This window comes from Podarcis filfolensis, assembly GCF_964270895.1.
Source record: "Podarcis filfolensis genome assembly, chromosome: Z".
In the NCBI taxonomy this organism is placed as follows: Eukaryota; Metazoa; Chordata; class Lepidosauria; order Squamata; family Lacertidae; genus Podarcis; species Podarcis filfolensis.
In genome coordinates this window covers 251,321-271,783 of record NC_139617.1, presented here as the reverse complement: position 1 = coordinate 271,783, position 20,463 = coordinate 251,321, and the positions used below count along the sequence as shown (strand labels likewise).

The following is a 20,463-nucleotide window of genomic DNA, read 5'->3' as shown; positions in this document are numbered from 1 at the left end:
GCGGTGCAGCGGGTTGAACTATTATTATTTGTGCTTTTTTTCTTTCATTCTTAAAAAAAAAATAAAAAAATTAGGGCTACTCTCCTTTTCCTACTCCTGTTGAAATACTGTACTGCCACTCCATGAGGCCAAACTGAGATTCGCAAAATGTTTGGGGGTATGCGTCCCCCCAGAAAAAAAATCTTCTTCCTCTTCTTCTTCTTCCATTGAAAACGGCACAATTGACAAGAGGATAAAATGCTATCCTATGCATGACTGACCCATGGGATCCCTGCAACTCGTTGATACGATCCAGTCATCCAGCTGAAGCCTCCAGGGAAGCCTCTGGCGCGTGCAGAGCGCCGGTCCCAAGGTCGACTGCGCTGGGCCATGGAGGCTCCTTCCCCCAAAAGGAGGACCTTTGGAGGGAAGAAGGGCGGGGTGCAGAAGGACTTTGGGGTAAGTGGCTGAAGGGGCTTCCCCTGGGCAGGGCCTTCTGCACATGCTCATGGTCGCCCTCACCTCCTATCATCTCTGGTAAAAAGACTCTGGCAGGCGAGGGAGGAAGTGAGGGCAAAAGGAGTCGTAGTAGCGGATGGGTGAAGGCGGCCCGGCCATCTTTGACGAGGGCAGGCGAAGGTCCATTAAACCACGGGAGCAACGAAAGGAAAAAAGGACAGAAGTGATTGCGAAAAGGGGGGAGTGAAGGCGGCGGCGCCATGTTTGACGAGGGCAAAAGCGCTCTTTTAAACAAAATAGTGTTTTTCCCCTAGGAAAAAAATTTAGGTCGTTTCCATTTAAAATCTGTTGTCATTTTCTGCAACAAAATAGTGTCCCCCCCACTCCCAGTAAAGCATTAGGGTATCAGACGCAAACCCCATTTTATTCCTGTATTCACAATGCACTATGTTTAAAGTAAGTTTTTTTAAAGATGCTAAACCTCATATGCTCATAATTTCTTAATTTATTTTTTAATATATATTTTAACATTTTTTAATTTTATTTTTTAAGGGTTGGCATGTAACAACCTATTTTTAAATTTTTAGTATTTCTACTTGAGAATCATAGAACTCCTGCTGAAAGATGGCCACACCCAATTCTATCTATAAAAAAAAAAATTAATGCCTTGCAGGGGGTCAGACTGGATGACCCTTAGGAGTCCCAACAGGTCCAGACTGCATACAACTCCGCATTCTTGTTTTGATTTCCCCCCAACAAAAATATGAAATTCATTTAAAATTCAGCTGATGAGAAGGTCACAAATGAAGCATTGATTTGTGAGCTGCCCTGAGACCTCCGGTTATATAAATTCTAATGATTATTATTATTGCAAGGCTGAATCCTTCTGCAAAAAAGAGGGGGATTTAAATCAATGGGGTTTAAATCAAACCTGTCTTGCTCACCCTCATTTCATCATTATCAGTTTATGTCTTCCAGGTTTGTCAAGATGAAGGGGATACCAGCAAGGCTGAACCTTTGTGTGTAAAAGGGGGAAGAAATCAGTGTCGGAAGGGGGGTTGGTCTGGATGACCCTGGGTGTACCTTCCAGCTCCATGCTTATGTGCTGAGATTCCTGAGATTCCCGCCCCAGGTTCATGTCCTGGTGTCAGTCAATAAAAGATGTAAAAATGATAATACATTCTCAAACATGTAATCAAATAAATGCATGATAAAATACACAAAAAATAAAATGAAATATATAAAAAATAAAAAATACATAATAAAACACGTAAAAATAAGAATACATTCTAAAATAGGGGATGCCAGTGAGGCTGAGGGGGAAGGAACCGTCGCCTTGCAGCATTGGAAGTGGGGTTGGTCTGGATTACCATCAGGGGTCCCTTCCTTCTCGCCACAATGCCTCTCCTTCTTTGCCGAGGGACAAAGACCTCTCTGCCCTCCTGCTGGAGGATCTATGGTCCTCATTGTTCGGATGTTCTCCATTCTCCATTGTTGGGAATAGACAAAGAGGGTCTTGTTTTTCCCACTGGGCAGCTCCGCCAGCCAGCTCCTCTCCGCGCCGGCCCTGCCAGGCGGCCCCCGAATCCTGAAGGAGGCCATAGAGGGCCAAAGGCATCCCTCGCAGCACCTGCTGGGGGAACTGGGCCAAACTGGGGAGGGTGGAAGGATAGGATATAGAAGAATAGAATCTTCTTCTTCTCCTCCTCCTCCTCCCTTTAATGGTGATTCCGTAAGGGACTGTGGAGGCCAGTTCTGGATCCGCACCTCCTTCCACAATGGAATTTCCCAGTGAAGGTTCCTTCCTCTTCGCCCGTTTCTCCCTCACGTCCCGAGTTCAAGCGTCTTCAAAGCCCATGACTCCTTTGGTCAAGGCGGTTCTCCAATAGAAGAATATATTGGCCCAGATAGAAGCACTATTTTCCTCTGAGGTAGGCGAGATCCCTTCAGGTATCCATATTTCCTGGAGAAGTCTCTGATTTAAAGAAGCCATCCCAGTTCCACCTTCCTATTGACAAATCCTTTTTTTTCATTACGCAAAGACTCGGCCATGCTGGCATCACCTTCCTACTGACCAATCTGGGAAATTCATTTCTGGAATAGTAACTTATTTACTTCTGCTCTTAGGAAGACATCGACCGATCAAAATGAAATTGTGGTGAGCAGGGCAGATTCTTCACTGTTTTTCTAGAAAACCAGGTGTCCCCTATCTTAGATCTGGTAACTCCTACCTCAGTGCAGACCCTGACCTTCCTCCTTCTTGAAATTCAATTGGTGAGACTGATGTGAGGCTGGCAGTCCACCAAGACCCAGACCCAGATGTCAACCACCCTTCTGTTGCTCCACTTGATTCTCCATAAAGGCAGAACCTGACCTTAGTCCCTCTTGAAACCCATTGGGTTGGACTCAGGTGAAGATGGAGGACCACCAAGACCCTGAGAACCTTTCTCTTTGCCCTGCTAGCAAGTTGGTGGTCCACCGAGACCCTGAGTCCACCCTCAGAATCCATGTGAACCTCCCTAAATGCAGGACCTGGCCTTTGTCCCTCTTAAAATCCATTGAGTTGTACTCATGTGAAGACGGAGCTCCACCAAGCCCCTGAGAACCTTCTCCCATATCCTGGTGGCCACCTGGTGGTCCACCAAGACCCTGAGGTCCACCATTCTTCTATTGGTCCACCTAATTCTCCATAAAGGCAGAACCTGACCTTTGTTCCTTTTGAAATCCTTTGGGTTGGACTCAGGTGAAGATGGGGGGAGGGGTCTACCAAGACCCTGAGATCCTTCTCCTTTGCCCTGCTAGCAAAAGTTGGTGGTCCACAGAGAATGTGAGCCACGGGTCCTCTAGCCTGAGCTCAGAACTTTCCACCAAAGGTGCAAGCTCCCACAGATCTTAGGACTTTCCATCAAGCAGATCTTGTCCATCTCAGAGTTAACAGGGAGGAGAAGGAGCAGGAGGAGACAGGGCCGGCTTCTCCTTTAAGGGGCATGGCTCTACACAACAGATCCCTTTTTCTTTGGAGGATCTGAGGGGGCAGAGAGAAATCCAGCGAAGTGAGGAGGAGGAGAAGAAGACCGGGTTGTCCTAGCTGAAGAAGAGACCAGTTGCACTCCACCTGAACCCCAAGGCGATGGGTGAGTTGGACCAGGGGAAAATTTATCAGTATCTCCATCACCCATTAATTTGGCCATGGCGGATCTCAGGGATTTGGGAAGCCGTCCCGGGTTCTGATCTCACCCCAGACTGTCCCACTTGTCCTGAGACCTCTGAAAAGTGATGTGTTTCTGGGGTGGGAAAGAGGACCTCCCTATTTTCACCGGAGACATATTGGGGGGCTGGAAGAAGGGGGTCTGTATCTTCATTTTAGGGGATAGAAGAGGAGGTCTGTATTTTCATTTTAGGAGATGGAATAGGAGATCTGTATTTTCACTGGAGAAATATTTGGGGGACAGAATTGGGGGTCTCTATTTTCATTTTAGGGGACAGAATAGCAGGTCCGCATTTTCACAAGAGAAATGCTGGAGGGATGGAAGAAAATGACCCCCCCCCCCCGTTTTCACCAGAGAAATATTTGGGGGATAGAATAAGGGGGATAGAATAAGGGGAATATTTGGGGTATAGAAAATAAAATTTCATTTTAGGGGGTAGAATTGGAGGTCTGTATTCTCACAAGAGAAATATTGGGTAGGTGGGCTAGATCCCTCCAGCTCCTCACCTCCCTTTCACAGCGACCTGGCCAGGTAGGTCTCTCGGCTGAGAAGGGAAGCGTTCGAACCCAGGACACCAACTGCTACACAGCCAGAGAGTTGGAGCTGTAGCCAGCCAGAGGGAATAGGACCCAGGAGATCGGCTCGGCAGTCAAAGGGACTCTGAGATTCACCCAGGCCTGGGGAAAACCCGGAAAATTGGGGGGAACCCGTTTTTTCCCCTTTTCTCCCCAAAGCCACATCCTCCCTGAAAAACTGAAGGGGAAAAAGAGTGTGGAATATTAAAACTATCAAACTGGTTTTTATTTCCAATTTTCCTGGTTTTATCCCAGGCCTTCTCATCTGTGCCATATATGACTAATCTGTGCCATATATACAGAGTAAAAAAACAATGCTCCTGTGAAATAAAGCTGTCCATTAATGGGCCCCCGAAAATCCTAACGACCCACGTTTCTTTTCACAAAACTGCCCTGAGATTCCCGGGTCAGACTGGATGACCGCTGGGATCCCTTTCAGTTCTGGTGTTTTCTGTACCAGCCGGGACCACTCTCTGGGAGGCAGCATGAAGGAGAGCATTGTTTCAAACTCACAGCCCATCCCTCATTGTCCATTGTCTTCGGGACAATAGGAGCCTTTTTATCTCTGTGCTCTGCTTCCTCCCACATCCCCTCCATCCATCCCACCCCGGAGATGAAGAGGCGAGGAATGGTCCAGTTAGAGTCCTGGAAAGAGGGCTCTGGTTCGAATCCTCAAAACCTTCCTGGCAGGATGAAAATAAAGACCCCCAATTCTATCCCCCGAATATTTCTCTAGTGAGAATCCCCTAAAATGAAAATAGAGACCTCTTGTTCCATATTTTCATTTTAGGGAATTTTGTTTCCCATAATTCCTGGCAGAAATTAAAAAAAGTTTAAGAGAGTTTTTATGAAGAGTTGCTGCCAAGATTTTAATCGCAAAAGGTGGGAAGGGAGAGGATATCACAATCAAATCAGGCTAGCAAAATCAATTAAACAAATAAACTAACTAACTAACTAACTAACTAACTAAATAAATAAATTTAAATAAATTAAGAGAGGATGTTGAACTAGCGAGACTATCAGCAAGGTGACAGACAAAAAATTTACCAGAGAATGGGAAAAATACAGAGTCTGCTTAAAAGAACATGTTCAAAATATCAGGTTTCGACTGAGCTGTTTGTAAAAAGGAGAACCTTATCAAATAAGGTTTGATATAAGGTGAAATAAAAGGAGAGGAAATAAAGTTGTGCATATTTAAAGAACCTAATTCGGGAACATAATGGGAAGATCGAAGGTCACGTTAATTAATGTACAAAACAAGTATCCATTCAGAAATGTAGGATTTTAAAAAAATATCTATCTTGTCTTTTGCATTTCTTGATTATTTCTCTTATACAGTTTTAAAACCAGTAAATCATTAAAAAAAATATTGATTTTAGGGGATGGAATAGGATGTCTCTATTTCCATTTTAGGGGATGGAATAGTTCTATATTTTCATTTTAGAGGATAGAACGGGAGGTCTGTCTTTTCACCAGCGAAAGATTGGGGGGATAGAATTTGGGAGGTCCCTATTTTCACCTGGCCGGGTAGGTCTCGGGGATGTGAACCCGGGGCCCTCTTCCCAGGACTCTAACTGAACCATTCCTCACCATCCCTGGGGTGGGATGGGGGGCAATGTGGGATGGAGAGATCAAGGCTCCATTGTCCCAAGGACAATGGACAATTGAGGATGAGCTGAGTGTTCGAATCCAAACCTGACACTGTTTCTGGCATCTCAGAGCTGCTTGTTCCCAGCAGAGATAAAGCAGAACATTGGACCAATTGACCCTCGGAGTCAAATCCAGATTTCTGCTCCTATTTTGAAATTCCTGCCAATTCAACGACCCTTGGGGCGGCAGGGTCTCAGCATTCCAGGAAACCCAGCCAGATGGGTGGGGTATAAATAACAAATTATTATTATTATTATTATTATTATTATTATTATTATTATTATTAGGGGAGAGGAAGGAGCCGCAGGGAGGCCTGCCCATCCTGCTGACCCTTGTATTTTTCGCAATGTAGATAATGTTAGCGGCGGGCCTGAACCCCAACCAACCACGGCTCCGCAGAACTCGAACCCGGATCCAGTTCCCCGAGCCGGTTCTCCAGGTAGCCATCTGAAGCCTGAGAAACCCAGAGCCTGCCTAGCAGGGCTGGGTTGCCCTCCGATGCCACGTTGAGATTCCCGCCTTTCTGGGGTGGGACTGAATAATAATAATAATAATAATATTGTTTAACCACATCATTTAATGTGGATACATATGCTATCATGTTATTGTTTTAGTGAAATAAATGGTTTAAATTGTTATGATGGTTTTTCTCCTTCCAATCAAATGCAGCAGAAAAGTGGTCCCAATAGAATTTCTTAAACCTCACCAGAATTTCATCATTATCAGTCTATGTATTTCTAATAATAGAATAAAATCAGTCATTTTTGATGGACGTGTAAAAACGAATTTATGATTCCTAAAAGGAAACCTTCCTCTGGTGGTCAATATTCAGAGGATGCCAGAAAGACTGAACCCTTCCTGTAAAAAAAGGATTTCAATCAAGTCTTACTGACTAGTGATTTAAATTGTGATTTAAATCGTGACTGAAATTGATTTGATTTCAAATCAAATCCACCTTGCTGCGAAGCAAGTGGAAAAGACTTTCCTTACCGATTCCAAGGTCCGGTGAATGCGTTTCAGGGGATTGAGGTTTGATGCGGCCCTCAGCTCCTGAAGGTAACAGGGCCCTTTATATGTCCAGCTGTCCTTTGTCCACAACAAATTGCTACTGTTTTTTTTGTGTTGAATAAATGCTATTTGGTAATTGATGGAACTCATGGGTATCTCAAGCCATTTGCACACGTTGCCAGACAACCAGTCCATGCAGAATGTCGGCACCCTATATATAGAAATGAGCAAAGCAGTGATAGTTTGAGGAGCAGGCGAGCAGGCGAGCAGGCGGGGCCTATGACTTACATCATAGGAGCCTACACAACACAAAACATGGTTGCTGTATGTCGGTTTTATTTGTTTTTTATCTTCTCTTTTGGAAATGTACATCCAGGTTTTTCCCCCCTTTGAATTTTTTGGAGGACCCCCAAGAGAGGGGGCGCGCCAAGCTACGGCTTGTTGAGCTTAGACATAAATCTGGCACTGGTGCCGCCGATAATTCGACGCTGAGATTCCTGCCTAGCTGGACTGGATGATAGCGATAGGGATAGGGGTTAGGCAACTCTTCCTCAATAGGTTTCTATCCTTCTCTCCTTCCTTCTTCCCGCCCCCTTACAGGTCTATTAGAGTGCTGTGCCCGCTGCCTGGTGGGGGCGCCCTTCGCCTCGCTGGTGGCCACGGCCCTGTGCTTCCTGGGGGTGGCGCTCTTCTGCGGCTGTGGCCACGAAGCCCTGACCGGCACCGAGCACCTGATCGAGACCTACTTCTCCAAAAACTACCAGGATTACGAGTACCTAGTCGATGTGTAAGCACCTCCCGACGTTCCTTTTCTTCGCCTTCGTTCCCTCGTCCGTTCCCCTGTTCATTTACCGATACATTCTCCCATTCATATTCTGCAATCCGGGATTTTCACTGCATGTCCACATCAAGTTAAACCGCGATCACACAATCCATCTTCTATCAGAATAATATTCTGCAGTCCTTTTTCAACCGTATATCCCTCCTAGCTCTGGTGGGGGGTCAGACTGGATGACCCTCGGGGTGCCCCCACTGTACCGACGGCCCCCCTCTCTTTTCTCCCCCACAGGATCCACGATTTCCAGTACGCCATCTATGGGGTGGCCGGCTTCTTCTTCCTCTTTGGTGCCCTCCTGCTGGCTGAAGGCTTCTACACCACTGGCGCTGTCCGGCAGGTCTTCGGCGACTACCGGGCCACCGTCTGCGGCAAGGGCCTGGGCGCCACGGTAGGCCACAAGGGGAGGGGGCCCCGAGGACACCGGCCCGGCCGCTCCTGGGAGCTGGTGTGTCACTGTGTGGGAAAATGGCTGGGCCATCCTGATAAGGTGATCTTCTCCTCTTTCGCACCCAGCGCTGCTGCCGTTCGAACCCGGGGCATGAGACTGCTGACGGTGGGGGGCGTTAAGGAGAGTATGACCAGGATATATTGCATAAGTCTTGTCCTTCCTTCCTCTGGTTGTCCATATTAAGAGGAGGCAGCAAGGCTGATCCTTTCTGTAAAGAAAGGATTTTATCCTTCCAAAATGGAAACCTTCCTCTGCTTGATTCTAGGTGCAGTAATTGGGAATGGCTTTACTTACTAGTTCCAAGGTTCTTGGCCAAAAAAGAGGAAATTCCACGTCTAAGGAATCCAGCAGGGCACTTTTAACCCTTCCTGCCTTTGGGCCTCCATCCCGGAAGGACGCTCCTGGCACCAAGGGACTCGCACTTGTGACACATGGTGCCATCAGAAAACCACCTGCTGTGCCTATGGAGCCCCCCCCCCCCAATCCCGGGCCGTCCGAGTATTCCTGCTTTCCCAGTCCCAGATTTGACGTATGAGGGGTGGAAGAAGAGGTCGCTATTTTCATTTTATGGGACAGAATAGGCGGTCTGTATTTTAATCAGATTAATACTTGTGGGATGGAATAGATGGATGGAATTTGTGGGATGGAATAGAAGATCCCTATTTCATTAGATAAAATATTTGGGTGATGGAATAGGAGATCCCTGTTTTAATCAGATAAATATTTGTGGGATGGAAGAGGTTTCTGTTTTCATTTTAGGGGATAGAATAGGAGGTCTCTATTTCCATTTTAAGAGATGGAATAGGAGGTCTCCATCTTCACCTGAGAATTACCCAAATATAATCCGCCCCTGAAAATAGGATTTTAATGGATCATCCTTGTGGGAATATCTGGAGGAAAGGTCCAAGTGGCTGGGAGTTCCTCAGGTCCCAAAGGTCTCCAGTCTCATGCCCCGTCCTCCGGAAGCTCCTGGCGAATCACTGACTCTCGTTTCTTCTCCCTCCTTTCAGTTCGTGGGCATCACCTATGTCCTGACCGTCCTCTGGCTCCTGGTCCTCGCCTGCTCGGCCGTCCCCGTCTATGTCTACTTCACGGCCTGGACCACCTGTAATTCCATCGCCAACCCCACCAAGACGGCCGCCGGCATCGGGAACCTCTGCACAGACGCCCGGATGTATGGTGAGGAAGAACCTAGTTTCCTGGGCCACCTTGGGGAGGAAGAATTTCATGAGGGGTCTCCCAGGAAGAAGGTTCTCAAGGTCCTGGTGGAATAGGACACGGAGAAGGTTCTTGAGGTCTTGTTGGAACACCAAGTTGGTAGCAGGACCTGAGAGAATCTCAAGGTCCTGGGGGAGCCCCATCTTCCCACGAGTCTCACCCAATGAATTTCCAGAGGGATGAAGGTCAGGAAGGATCTTGGAGTCTTGGTAGACCAGCAGCTTGCCATCAGGACCTTGGAGAAGGAACTCAGGAGGCTTGGTGGTCCTCCAACGTCACATGAGTCAACCCAAGGGATTTTCAAGGGGGGGACAGGTCAGGTCCTGCCTTTAGGGAGAATCCTATGGACCCTGATGGTGGGCTCAGGGTCTTTGTAGAACACCAACTTGTTATCAGGATCTGGGAGGATGTTCTCAGGGTCTTGGTGGGCCTCCATCTTCACATTTCAAGAGGGGCCAAGGAGGTGGGGTGAGGTGGCCCTTCAGCTCTCAACTGTTGTGTGTTTTGGTGCCCCACCACAGGTGTCCTGCCATGGAATGCCTCCCCGGGAAGAGTGTGTGGCCAGAGCCTTCTCTCCATCTGCAAGACATCCGAGGTGAGTTCTCAGTGGTCAAGACTAGAGAACTTTCATGTTCCTTTCTACCATTCTGTTTCTACGTTGAGTTCCTTCAATGGGTGACCCATTCTCCTCCTCCTCGTCCTCCCTCTTCTCCTCATCCTACAGTTCCAGATGACGTTCCACCTGTTCATCGCGGCCTTTGTGGGAGCGGCAATCACCTTGGTGGCTCTGGTAAGGACAGCTTCCCACAACTCTTCATCTCTGGGTGGAGGGTTTAAACCACACGTGGGGCAAAGGATGGGATGGAGGTCTCCAGCAGAACCCTAGAAAATCAGCAGGACTCAGCTGCTGACTCCTTCCAATGGTCCTGGGAGGAGACCTGCCGAGCTGTCAGGGAAACCAGGAGGAATGGGCAGCAGACCATGGTTGATGGTCTTCAAAACTGCTGAGATATCAGGGGAACCAGGAGGAATGGGTTTTAGCAATTCTGCTTCTGTTCCCCTTCCTTCGTAGGTGACGTTCATCATTGCGGCCACCTACAACTTCGCCGTCCTGAGGCTGATGGGCCGGGGAACAAAATTCTAACCTGGCACCCGCCCAGGCCGAGAGACTCCCTCCCTCCCTCTTCATAATAATAATAACAATTGGTATTATTTGCACCCTGGACTGGTCTTCTAACCGCAAGGCTCTAACCAGGCGGCTGCCGACCTCCTGCTCTAACTGCCCGCCAGCCAATCGGCTCATCCCCATTTGCCGGGGTTGGACTAGATGACCCCGGGGTCCCTTTTCAAAAGCAACCATGATTCTATGATCTCACTCGACCCAGCCGGACCCAAAAATGGGATTATTCCCAGTCCGGGGATTTCGTCGGCGCAGGAAACCGATGTCGGAGCGAGAGAGAGGAGGTCCTCCAACCTGTTAGTCCTGCTTTTCGGAGGAAAAATCACTCCAGCCCCTTGAAGATCCCCAAAAGAAAGTCCTTTTTTTGGAAAAAAATAATTGCAGTTTTATGCTCCAAACGGGAAATCATTCAATGGGATGACACCATTTTTTTGTAAGAGGCTAATAAAAACATACATGTGTGTGTGTGTGTGTGTGTGTGTGTGTGTGTGTATATATATATATATATATATATATATATATATAAAGTGAAAACCGACTGTTCTTAACACGGCGTGCGGAAAGCTGAGATAACGAAGGATAATGTCGAAAATAAATAACGAAGGACAAATAACGAAGGATAATACTGAAATAAAAACGAAGGGTGAATTTCACGAGAAGAGCTTGTCGGTTTTTTAATGCTTCACTTTGTTTCAGTGGGGAAATGGGACGAAACTATCATATTGCCTTAAATAAAAGCCTCCCTTTTCCCCCAAATTCTGACTGGAAAAAGTTAAAAGTGTGGCTTATATTCAGGCCAATACGGTACCGATCCAACAATCTGTCAAACGCAACAAAGAAAATGCAATGATTACATTTCCGGAAACAAGGATATTACAATTCTGCTTTCCTTGGTTCGAAATAAAGGGAGGAAAATCATACTGATATACCGTATTTTTTGCTCTATAAGACACACCTTTTCCCTCCTAAAAAGTAAGGGGAAATGTGTGTGTGTCTTATGGAGCGAATGCAGGCTGCGCGGTTACCCCAGAAGCCAGAACAGCGAAAGGGAGCGCTGCGCAGCGCTCCCTCTTGCTGTTCTAGCTTCTGGCTTAGCCCCTCAGTCCCTTCCCCCACCTCCGGGAAAAGCCCACAAGAGCCGTGCTCCCTTTAAAGGGAGCGAAAAATACGGTATATATCCGTATTTATATTTTTATATATGTATTATGATCCATCTGTGTCTGTCTCTGTTTCTCTCTGTGTGTTTTAAAATATTCCTCATGAAATCAACCTTCATTCCAATTACCGGTACATTTCCAACAACAGGGATGATGATGATGATAATGATAACAACTTTTATTCTTTATACACCACCCATCTGGCTGGGTTTCCCCAGCTACTCTGGGCGGCTTTCAACAGAACAGAAATAAAATTATTATTAATAATTTTTAGAGAATTGGCCCCCACCCTTCTTTTCTATGGTGGAAATAGGGACAGCCCAATCTGTCCCATGACATTTTTAGGGCCCCTGAGTGTCATGCAGTCCAGCCACTTCCAATAAAATAATAATAATAATAGTAATAATAACAACAGCCCTATCCCTAATAATAGTAGTAGTAGTAGTAGTAGTAGTAGTAGTAGTGATAGTAGTAGTCTGGGCGGCTTTCAACAGAACAGAAATAAAATAATTATTATTATCATCCTCCTCCTCCTCCTCCTCATCATCATCATCATGGAAAATGGCACTGGAGCCCCGTCCGACTCTATCTGGCTTCCAGCAAAATACTTTTATTTTATATTTTTTATATTTTATTGTATTATATTATATTATATTATTTCTATACCGCCCTATACCCGAAGGTCTCATGAATACAATAACTCATCAAATATAAAGAGCTTCCCTATCTCAAGTAAATCGTAGAAGAGGAAGAAACTACAACTCGCAGCATGCCAAGCTGCGATCCACCCCCTGAAAATGAAGCAATAGAGGAGATTTTGGACTTTTAAATAAGAGTTTATTATTCATTCGTCCATCATCAGGAGTTGAACCTGGAAGTGGAGGTGGGGAACAGGAGCTTCAGGAGTCTATAATTCCCAACAGTGCGCCCAAATGGCTAAGGGTTGAAATAAACAGGATTTTTTCTGAGTGGGTAGAACCCACTGAGTGGGTAGAACTATAGCAGCAATTCCCCCCTCTGAAATGAACAGGACACATCCTATATTAACCCGCAGGTTAATATTTTTTTCATTTAAAGCACGCTAGAATTCCCATACTGCCACCCGGGATCTGAGACCAGAATCCAAAAAAATTGGGGTTATTTTTTTGGGGGGGTGGAGGGGAATAATGGGAATCAAAAGTTGAGATCAGATGAAATGAATAGACGCGAAGACAGGGAATCCAAGCTCAAAATTAAGTGTATTTTTGAATGGGGTTTAGGGGAGTTGTAGTGCCGCCGGGCACCTGCATCCAAGCTCAAAATTTAGTGTATTGGGGGGGGGGGGGCGATAGGAGACAGAACGAAATGAATGGGGTTTAGGAGAGTTGTGGCACCACTGGGCACCTGGGGGAATTCTAGCACCAACACCAGGCGCCCCGATTCCTCCAAAAAGTTGTTTTTTTCTGGGGAAGGAAACTAGCATGGGGTACGAGAAAAGAGGGGAACGAATGGGATTTGGGGCTGGGAGTGATAGCTTTAAAACACCAAATCAAGGGGCAGGGAATTGTAGCGCTGACACCAAGTAATTGGATTGCCCCATCGGATATGAACAATAAATACCCCATTTTAAATTGTGTTTTAAATTCCGGCCGCCAGGCACCCCCAATTGAAAGGATTTCGGGAAGTGAAAGGACCAGAGAAACGAGTGGATAGAATGAGCCCCAAATTAGACCCGCGCTAGAATTCCCACCCACCAGCGCCCCAAACTGAAAAAGGGGGAATCGTGGGATAAAGCCAACTCAGCACTCTGTACATGCACAGAGGACTGTTTTTCCCCAAAGGGAATTTATGCGCCAGGGTCAGGAACTATAGCGGGACGTGGCTAAACAGGTAGGAGACGGACTCGCCGTTGTGGGTGCGGCGGATAGCTTCAGCCAGGATCATGGAGATGTCAATCACCTAGGGGGGAAAGAGAGGGAGAGGCAGGGTTAACTGGGCACCAGGAGTTATATGAATGAATTAGTATTTGCGTCAGCCCTTGGCCATAGCAATAAAACAAGATGAATGAATGAATAAATCTTCACCTGCCAGTCAAGCTTTGAATGAATGAATGAATGAATGAATCAATCAATCAATCAATCAATCTTCACCTGCCAGTCAAGCTGTGAATGACTGAATCTGGATGTGTGCCAGCACTCTGCCATCACAATAAAACAACAAGACGATAGACAAAGAATAGAAATGCGATGCGGCGAGGTGGAGCGAGGAAGGGGCCAAATAATCTGGGACAGGCCATAGAGATAATAATAATAATAATAATAATAATAATAATAATAATAATAATATGACAGTGGAAGATGTGAGAATGATCAGAAATGTGCCAGAGAGATGATAATAATAATATTAATATTATTAATAATAGATGACGATGGAAGGTGTGAGAACGATCAGAAACGTGTCACAGAGATAATAACAATAACAATAATAATCCCCCCTACCTGGATTTTGGGGCAGTGCTTCATCTTCTCCTCCTGCGGGATGGTGTTGGTGACAACGACGGCCTCAAACCCTGCACTGTTAATCCGGGAGATGGCCGGGCCGGAGAAGATGCCGTGCGTCAGGATGGCGTAGACCCGGGTGGCACCCGCCGAGAGGAGCCTGCGGGGGAAAGCGGGTTGGGCTGGATGACCACAGGGGTTGCCTTCCAAGCAGGATGGGTAAAAATCAATGATTTTTTGAAATAATAATAACAACAATAATAATAATCTAATTTTAAAAATTTAAATCTGATTGTTTTCAAACATTTTAATCAGATTTTTTAAACATTTAAATCGATTGTTAAATTTTAAATTGGATTTTTAAAAATTTAAATCAGATTGTTAAATTTTAAATTGGATTTAAAAAAAAATTAATTGGACTTCCCCCCACTTAAATTGGATTTTTAAAATTTTAAATCAGATTTTAAAAAATTTAAATCAGATTTCCCCCCACTTAAATCAGACTCACTTGTCCGCGGCGTGGCAGATTGTCCCGCAGGTGTCGGCCATGTCATCCACCAAGATGGCTGCCCGGTCTTTGACGTCGCCCACCAGGACCATGCGGTCTACCTCGCTGGCCTTCTTGCGCTCCTTGTGGATGAGGGCAAAGTCGACGTTTAGGCGGTCAGCGATTGATGTCACCCTGGGAGAAGGAGGTTCTAGGTTGAGATGTCTTGATTTAAAATCCTTTTTTTAATTATTAAAATCCCTTTTTATGAAAAGGTTCAGCCTTGCTGGCATCCTCTTAATATGGACAAGCAGAAGGAGGTTTCCTTTTTTGGAATAATAAAATCCCTTTTTTACAATAGGTTCAACCTTGCTGGCATCCTACAAATATTGACGAGCAGAGGAAGAGCAGGGTATAAGTAATAAGTTGTTGTTGTTATTATTACTACTACTACTACTACTACTAGTAGTAGTAGTAGTAGTAGAATGGGAGATTAAAAGGATGGAGCAGCTGGGAGGGTCCCCGGGGGGGGGGGGTCGTCATCCAGTCCAGCCCCCGGTAAGGCAGGAATCTCAACGCAGAATCCCCGAATGGTAGAGCTAGAAGGGACCTGTGAGAAATTTTTGGAAATTCTGGGGTCACCTTTTGGCCCCCCCGGCGTCTGGCGAAACGATAGTGCAGTTCTTCCACTCAGCGATGTTCTCCTTGATCCACTTCAGAACAGCCGGCTCGGCATACAGGTTGTCGACGGGGATGTCAAAGAAACCCTGGGCCAGGAAGCAGAAACATATACTTATAACCCCATCCGTCTGGCTGGGTTTCCCCAGCAACTCTGGGTGGTTCCCAATCATTATCATTATTATTAATCTGATAAAAGCAGTTGGAAAATGGCATAAAAAGCAGACCATAATAACATGGTCAACGTAGTAATACTGTAGTGGCTAAGACTCACCCCCCAAATTCCAACCGTGAAAAGTTAAAGGGTGGCTTATATTCAGGCCAATATGGTACCATATTGACCTGAATATAAGCCTCGCTTTTTCCCTCCAAAAAAGCGCTCAAATATTTCAGAACATATTAAAATTTAAAACAACATTATTAACGTAAGTGTTAAATAGTCAAAATATTCAGAAAGTTCACACGTGGCCATGCAGGCTGGACAGGATCAGCCCTGGGGGCCCCACCTGGATCTGAGAGGCATGCAGGTCCATGGTGATGATGTGGTCAGCGCCGGCCACCGAGAGCATGTTGGCGACGAGCTTGGCAGAGATGGGCGCCCGGCTCTGCAATGGAAAGGGGGCTGAATCGGGTGCTGTGCTACAACTCCCATCCTGCTTAGCAGGCAGGTTCCCACCCATAACCCAGAGTAGCTAGCAATACTCCAACTCCCAGCATGCCTAGCTCGAAAGACTCCACTTCCCAGAATGCCTAGCAGGCAGGTCTCCAATTCATTCCACCTATAACCCAGCCTAACTAGCAAGACCAGGACATCGCCGCCCTCAGTCCAGTCAACCCAGCAACTTCCCCCCCTCCCAAGTGTGCCATTAATCCCTTCCCCCGGAAACCTTGTCCTTCTTGTCCTGCCGGGCGTAGGGAAAGCAGGGAATGACGGCTGTCACTCGGCTGGCCGACGCGATCTTGCAGGCGTTGATCATGATCAGCAGCTCCATCAGGTGGTCGTTGATCTCGCCGCAGCCGCTCTGGACAATGTAGACGTCCTCGCCGCGCACGCTCTCGCCGATCTCCACGCTGCAGAGATTGCATTTCCCCCCCGATTTAAATAGATTTTTTTCCGATTTAAATTGGATATTTTCCATTTAAAAGGGATATTTTCGATTCAAATTGGATGATTTTGATTTAAATTGGCTTTTTTTAAAAAAATGCTTTCTAAATATTTTCTTTTTAAAGTACATTCCAGTCCAAAGGCTATTCAGCAGAAAATTAGGATTTATTATTTTGACTGTTATTTTGAAACCGGTTCAGTTGTAGCCTATAATTGTTGTTGTGGTGGTGGTGGTGGTGGTTAAGGATAAGGGTTAGAAGTAACAATAGGACTTTGGGGATAGGGATTAGGAATAATAATAATAATAATAATATAATATAATATCAGGAAATAAGTTTATCATGTGTGCTAAAACACAGTCTTTTTTAAATCACATCAGTTAACAAACAGGGATCCATATACTATCATGTTATTGTTTTAGTGAAATAAATGGTTTAGATTGTTATTAAGGAAACAATTATTTTTCTCCTTCCAATCAATCAAGTTGTCCAATAGAAACCGTTAACTTAATATAACTCACCAGAATTTCATAATTATCTGTCAGTTTATTTCTAAGAGTAGAACCAAATCAGTCATTTTTGATATAACTGTAAAAACGACTCTGAAAATGTATCATTCCTAAATGGAAAACTTAATCTGGTTGTCAATAGGAAAATTATGCAAGCAAGAATGAGTCTTTCTGTTAAAAAATGATTTAAATCAGGTCTTACTGATTTAAATCAATTTAAATCGATTTGTTTTAAATCAAATCCACCCTGCAGAAAACTACAGTTCCCACAGTGATGCCCATCTGTCATGGAAAACTACAGTTCTCATAGTGGTGCTCCGCATTTCTTTCATGGAAAACTACAGTTCCCAGAGTGCTGCCTTGTCTCCTGCTTGCAGAACTACCATTCCCAGTGACCCCGTGTCTTTCATGGAAAACTACAGCTCCCAGAGTGCTGCCCCCATCTCCTGCTTGGAGAACTACAGTTGCGGACATGCCCCCAGTCCCCTAGAGACGGAGCATTACATCCAGCCTGGAGGAACTACAGCTCCCAGCCTGCCCCGCGCACTCCCCTCAGACCCAATGGCTCCGTGGCCTTGGAAAACTACCCTTCCCAGGCTGTTCCGCGACCACGCATACGCCCAACCTACCACGTCCCTTGCGTGAACTACACCTCCCATCATTCCCCGAGCGCTTCCCTCAGACTCATTGGCTCGCTCGTCTCGGAGATCTACCCTTCCCAGCCTGCCCCGCGGCCGCGCATGCGCCAAACCCATCACGTCCCTCGCACCCAGCATGGAACTACCCTTCCCAGGTTACCCCGCGGCGGCCAAGCATGCGCACAACCTACCACGTCTCCTGGTTGGAGAACTTCTTGGTGACCACCTTGCCCAGCTCCAGGCCCAGCCGGTCGGCGATCCTCTGCGACAGGTCCTGGTGCGAGGAGCCGCTGAAGAGCTTGATGTTGGGCATCCTGCTGGCCAGCGAAGCCGCCGGCGAGAACGACGTGCCCGAGCGCGACGTCGAGGCCTCGCCCACCTCCACCCCGGGGACAGGCCCGCCGCGGGCGGCTCGCCGCTCGCCCTCGGCCGCCTCGCGCCGCTCCAGCAGGCCGAGGAACGCGTCCGGGAGCGCAGGCCGCGCCCGCCGCCTCAGACGACGGAGCCGCACTGCGCCGCCATCTTGGGAGCGGGCCTTTATATCACCTCGGGCGGCGCGCGCAGGCGCGGCTCGCCAAAGGCACACCCACTCGAGCGAGGGGCGCTTGCGTGAATGCTGAGACAGGCCCACTTTGGAGAGGCGCGCCTGCGCAGAAGCAGACACGGGCCCGCTTTCGCGAGGGTGAAAAGAGGCGGTGAAAAGGGCCGGGAGGCGCGTGCGCAGAGGGCAAAACACGCCCCTCCGCTAAAAAAGCACGTCTGCGCACACGGCTCCTTGAAACGGAGTCTCCTCAATGGGTCGCCAGGCAACGCGCGCCTCTTCAGCGAGCGAGACACGCCCCCACCGGCGACGGACGCCTGTGCAGAGCCTGTGCAGGAGTATCCAGTGCAAGTTTGCGCTTGCGCTGCCGGAGGAGGCGCGTGATTGGTCGACGAGAGTCGAAGGGCAGAAGCTGCCGCCCTGCGCGGCTTCGAGGGGCCCGTGTGCGCACGTGCGGACTCTGTAAACGAGGCAGGCAGCAATCCAACCGGTCAGTTGCAAAGCGCTCAGCTTCCATTTCTTGGGGAGACTTTCCTGGATGGGAAAGTTATTTTCCGGGAAAATAACGGAGGAATAAACCTCACCAGCGCCTTAATTCCCAACCTTTTATTTATTTATTTATTTATTCATTCATTCATTCATTTATAATAATAATCTATAGCGATCCCTTGACATTCCTTAGTTCTTCTGCAGGACCCCTGCGCAGCGCCAGTTAACGTGAGAAGCAGCGAAAGGAACTTGCAATATCGGATAGAGCCTTGTCATTTTGTAACCAATTGAGTTATTATTATTATTATTAATAATAATAATAATAATTGTTAGGGTTAGGCATGAGGGTTAGAGATAGGAATTAGGGATAGGAATTAGAGATAGGGTTGTTGTTGTTGTTATTATTAAATAATAATAATAATAATAATAATAATAATAAAAAAACCAGGTTTTTTCCAGGCCTTCCCATCTCTAAACTTGAGATTATTATTAGGGTTAGGGATAAGGGTTAGAGTTAGGGATAGGGTTGTTGTTATTCTTATTAGGGATAGGGTTATCATTATTATTATTATTATTCTGTTTGGAGCCTCCCAGAGTAGCTGGGGAAACATTGCCAGATGAGCAGGTATCAATATTTTATTTATTTATTTATTACTTATATCCCCGCCCTTCTGGCCAGGTTTCCCCAGCCACTCTGGGCGGCTCCCAAGAGAATATCTAAAACATGATAAAACATAAAACCTCCCTTCCGATTACATTTCCAGCAACAATGATTATAATTATGGTTTCCTTTGTTCAAAATAAATGGATTGATATCGTATATATATATACACACACACACACACACACACACATATAATTTGTGTACGTATACACTGCCCATCTGGGCGGCTCCCAATAGAATAATAATAATAATAATAATAAATAACCCTATCCAATCCCTATCCCTAACTCCTATCCCTAATAATAATAATAATGCTATTAGTTATACAACGCCCATCGGGCTGGGTCCCCCCCACATTTTTTCCAGGGGGCAAAGGCTTAAAAAACCCCACCATAACCCACCCCCCCAACCTGTCCCCTCCCACCCAATTTCCCCAGGCCTTCCCATCTCTAAACCTGAGCCTGCAGAACTCCTGGCTCCAATTCTCGGAAGCTTTCCCAAACCGCCCAGAGATCTTGGGTAGGGATGGGAAGGCCTGCAGGAAACCAGGTTTCCCCCCCTTTTTTTTTTAAAGCTGTTTTTTCTATAAATGGGGAGGGGGATATTCAAACTATGTCAAACTGTTTTTTTCCAATTCCCCTGGGGGGGACAGCTTTGGGGGGCAACACGGAAAAAAAAGTTTTTTCCCCAGGCCTTCCTTCTCTAATCTTGGGTGATTTCCTTTATTTTTTAATTTAATGTTATTGTTTCATTGTATCTCATCATTATTAGTGATTATTAGCATTTTTATTATTATCAGTATTTGTATTATATGATTATATGATTATTGCTGTTATTTCTATCCCACCTATTTCATAAAGAAATAAAACATAAATCAAGGAAGAAATATGATGGTTTTGGGGCAACACAGGACAAATAATAATTTTTGTTGTTGTTGTTAAATTCAGGAGCCAAAATGTCCAAACTCCATGGCGTTCCAGATCTGTATTATTTATATCCCACCCATTTCATAAAGAAATAAATCAAGGAAGAATTTTCATGATTATTTTCAGGTAATCCTCTCAGATGGGCTAGTACAAACAATAAAATGGATCCTGGATATTGGTGCATATTGTTGTTGTTACATTTTTATGTTTATATTATTATTTATTTTCC

The 20,463-nt window shown here is 46.1% G+C and overlaps 2 protein-coding genes across 7 annotated transcripts; one reads left to right on the top strand and one right to left on the bottom strand.

Annotated features, from left to right (window-relative positions):
- The first annotated feature begins 86 nt into the window (after positions 1-86).
- LOC310754044 (myelin proteolipid protein-like) lies at positions 87-11,223 on the top strand. Of its 5 annotated transcripts, XM_083595484.1 has the most exons (10): positions 87-438; positions 3,461-3,572; positions 6,225-6,311; positions 7,481-7,667; positions 7,950-8,205; positions 9,177-9,345; positions 9,906-9,979; positions 10,109-10,174; positions 10,457-11,038; positions 11,093-11,223. In XM_083595484.1, exons 2-9 carry the CDS (start codon positions 3,569-3,571, stop codon positions 10,526-10,528), a joined length of 915 nt encoding a protein of 304 aa, XP_083451610.1. In that variant the 5' UTR covers positions 87-438; positions 3,461-3,568; the 3' UTR covers positions 10,529-11,038; positions 11,093-11,223. The 5 variants fall into 5 exon arrangements, with proteins under 5 accessions (XP_083451610.1, XP_083451612.1, XP_083451609.1 ...); XM_083595486.1 differs by lacking the exon at positions 87-438 and having other exon boundaries at positions 2,091-3,572; positions 7,950-8,106; XM_083595483.1 differs by lacking the exon at positions 87-438 and having other exon boundaries at positions 2,103-3,572.
- Positions 11,224-12,536: 1,313 nt separating this feature from the next.
- On the bottom strand, positions 12,537-18,497 carry LOC310754039 (ribose-phosphate pyrophosphokinase 1). Of its 2 annotated transcripts, none has more exons than XR_014543550.1 (7): positions 17,806-18,150; positions 16,251-16,434; positions 15,870-15,968; positions 15,328-15,452; positions 14,707-14,880; positions 14,199-14,401; positions 12,537-13,659 (listed from the first exon to the last, which is right to left on the bottom strand). XR_014543550.1 is itself a non-coding variant. In XM_083595477.1 (7 exons), exons 1-7 carry the CDS (start codon positions 17,925-17,927, stop codon positions 13,567-13,569), a joined length of 957 nt encoding a protein of 318 aa, XP_083451603.1. In that variant the 5' UTR covers positions 17,928-18,497; the 3' UTR covers positions 12,537-13,566. The 2 variants fall into 2 exon arrangements, 1 of the variants encoding a protein (XP_083451603.1); XM_083595477.1 differs by having other exon boundaries at positions 14,199-14,358; positions 17,806-18,497.
- Positions 18,498-20,463: the final 1,966 nt, after the last annotated feature.

Excerpts from the sequence above, each read along its gene's own strand:
- LOC310754044 (XM_083595484.1), top strand. Across the intron at positions 7,668-7,949 it reads TACGAGTACCTAGTCGATGT|GATCCACGATTTCCAGTACG; the intron begins GTAAGCACCTCC and ends TCTCCCCCACAG. Across the intron at positions 9,346-9,905 it reads CACAGACGCCCGGATGTATG|GTGTCCTGCCATGGAATGCC; the intron begins GTGAGGAAGAAC and ends GCCCCACCACAG.
- LOC310754039 (XM_083595477.1), bottom strand. The coding sequence starts at position 17,927 with ATGCCCAACATCAAGCTCTTCAGCGGCTCCTCGCACCAGGACCTGTCG. Across the intron at positions 15,969-16,250 it reads GGCAGGACAAGAAGGACAAG|AGCCGGGCGCCCATCTCTGC; the intron begins GTTTCCGGGGGA and ends TTTCCATTGCAG. Across the intron at positions 15,453-15,869 it reads TGCATGCCTCTCAGATCCAG|GGTTTCTTTGACATCCCCGT; the intron begins GTGGGGCCCCCA and ends TTCCTGGCCCAG.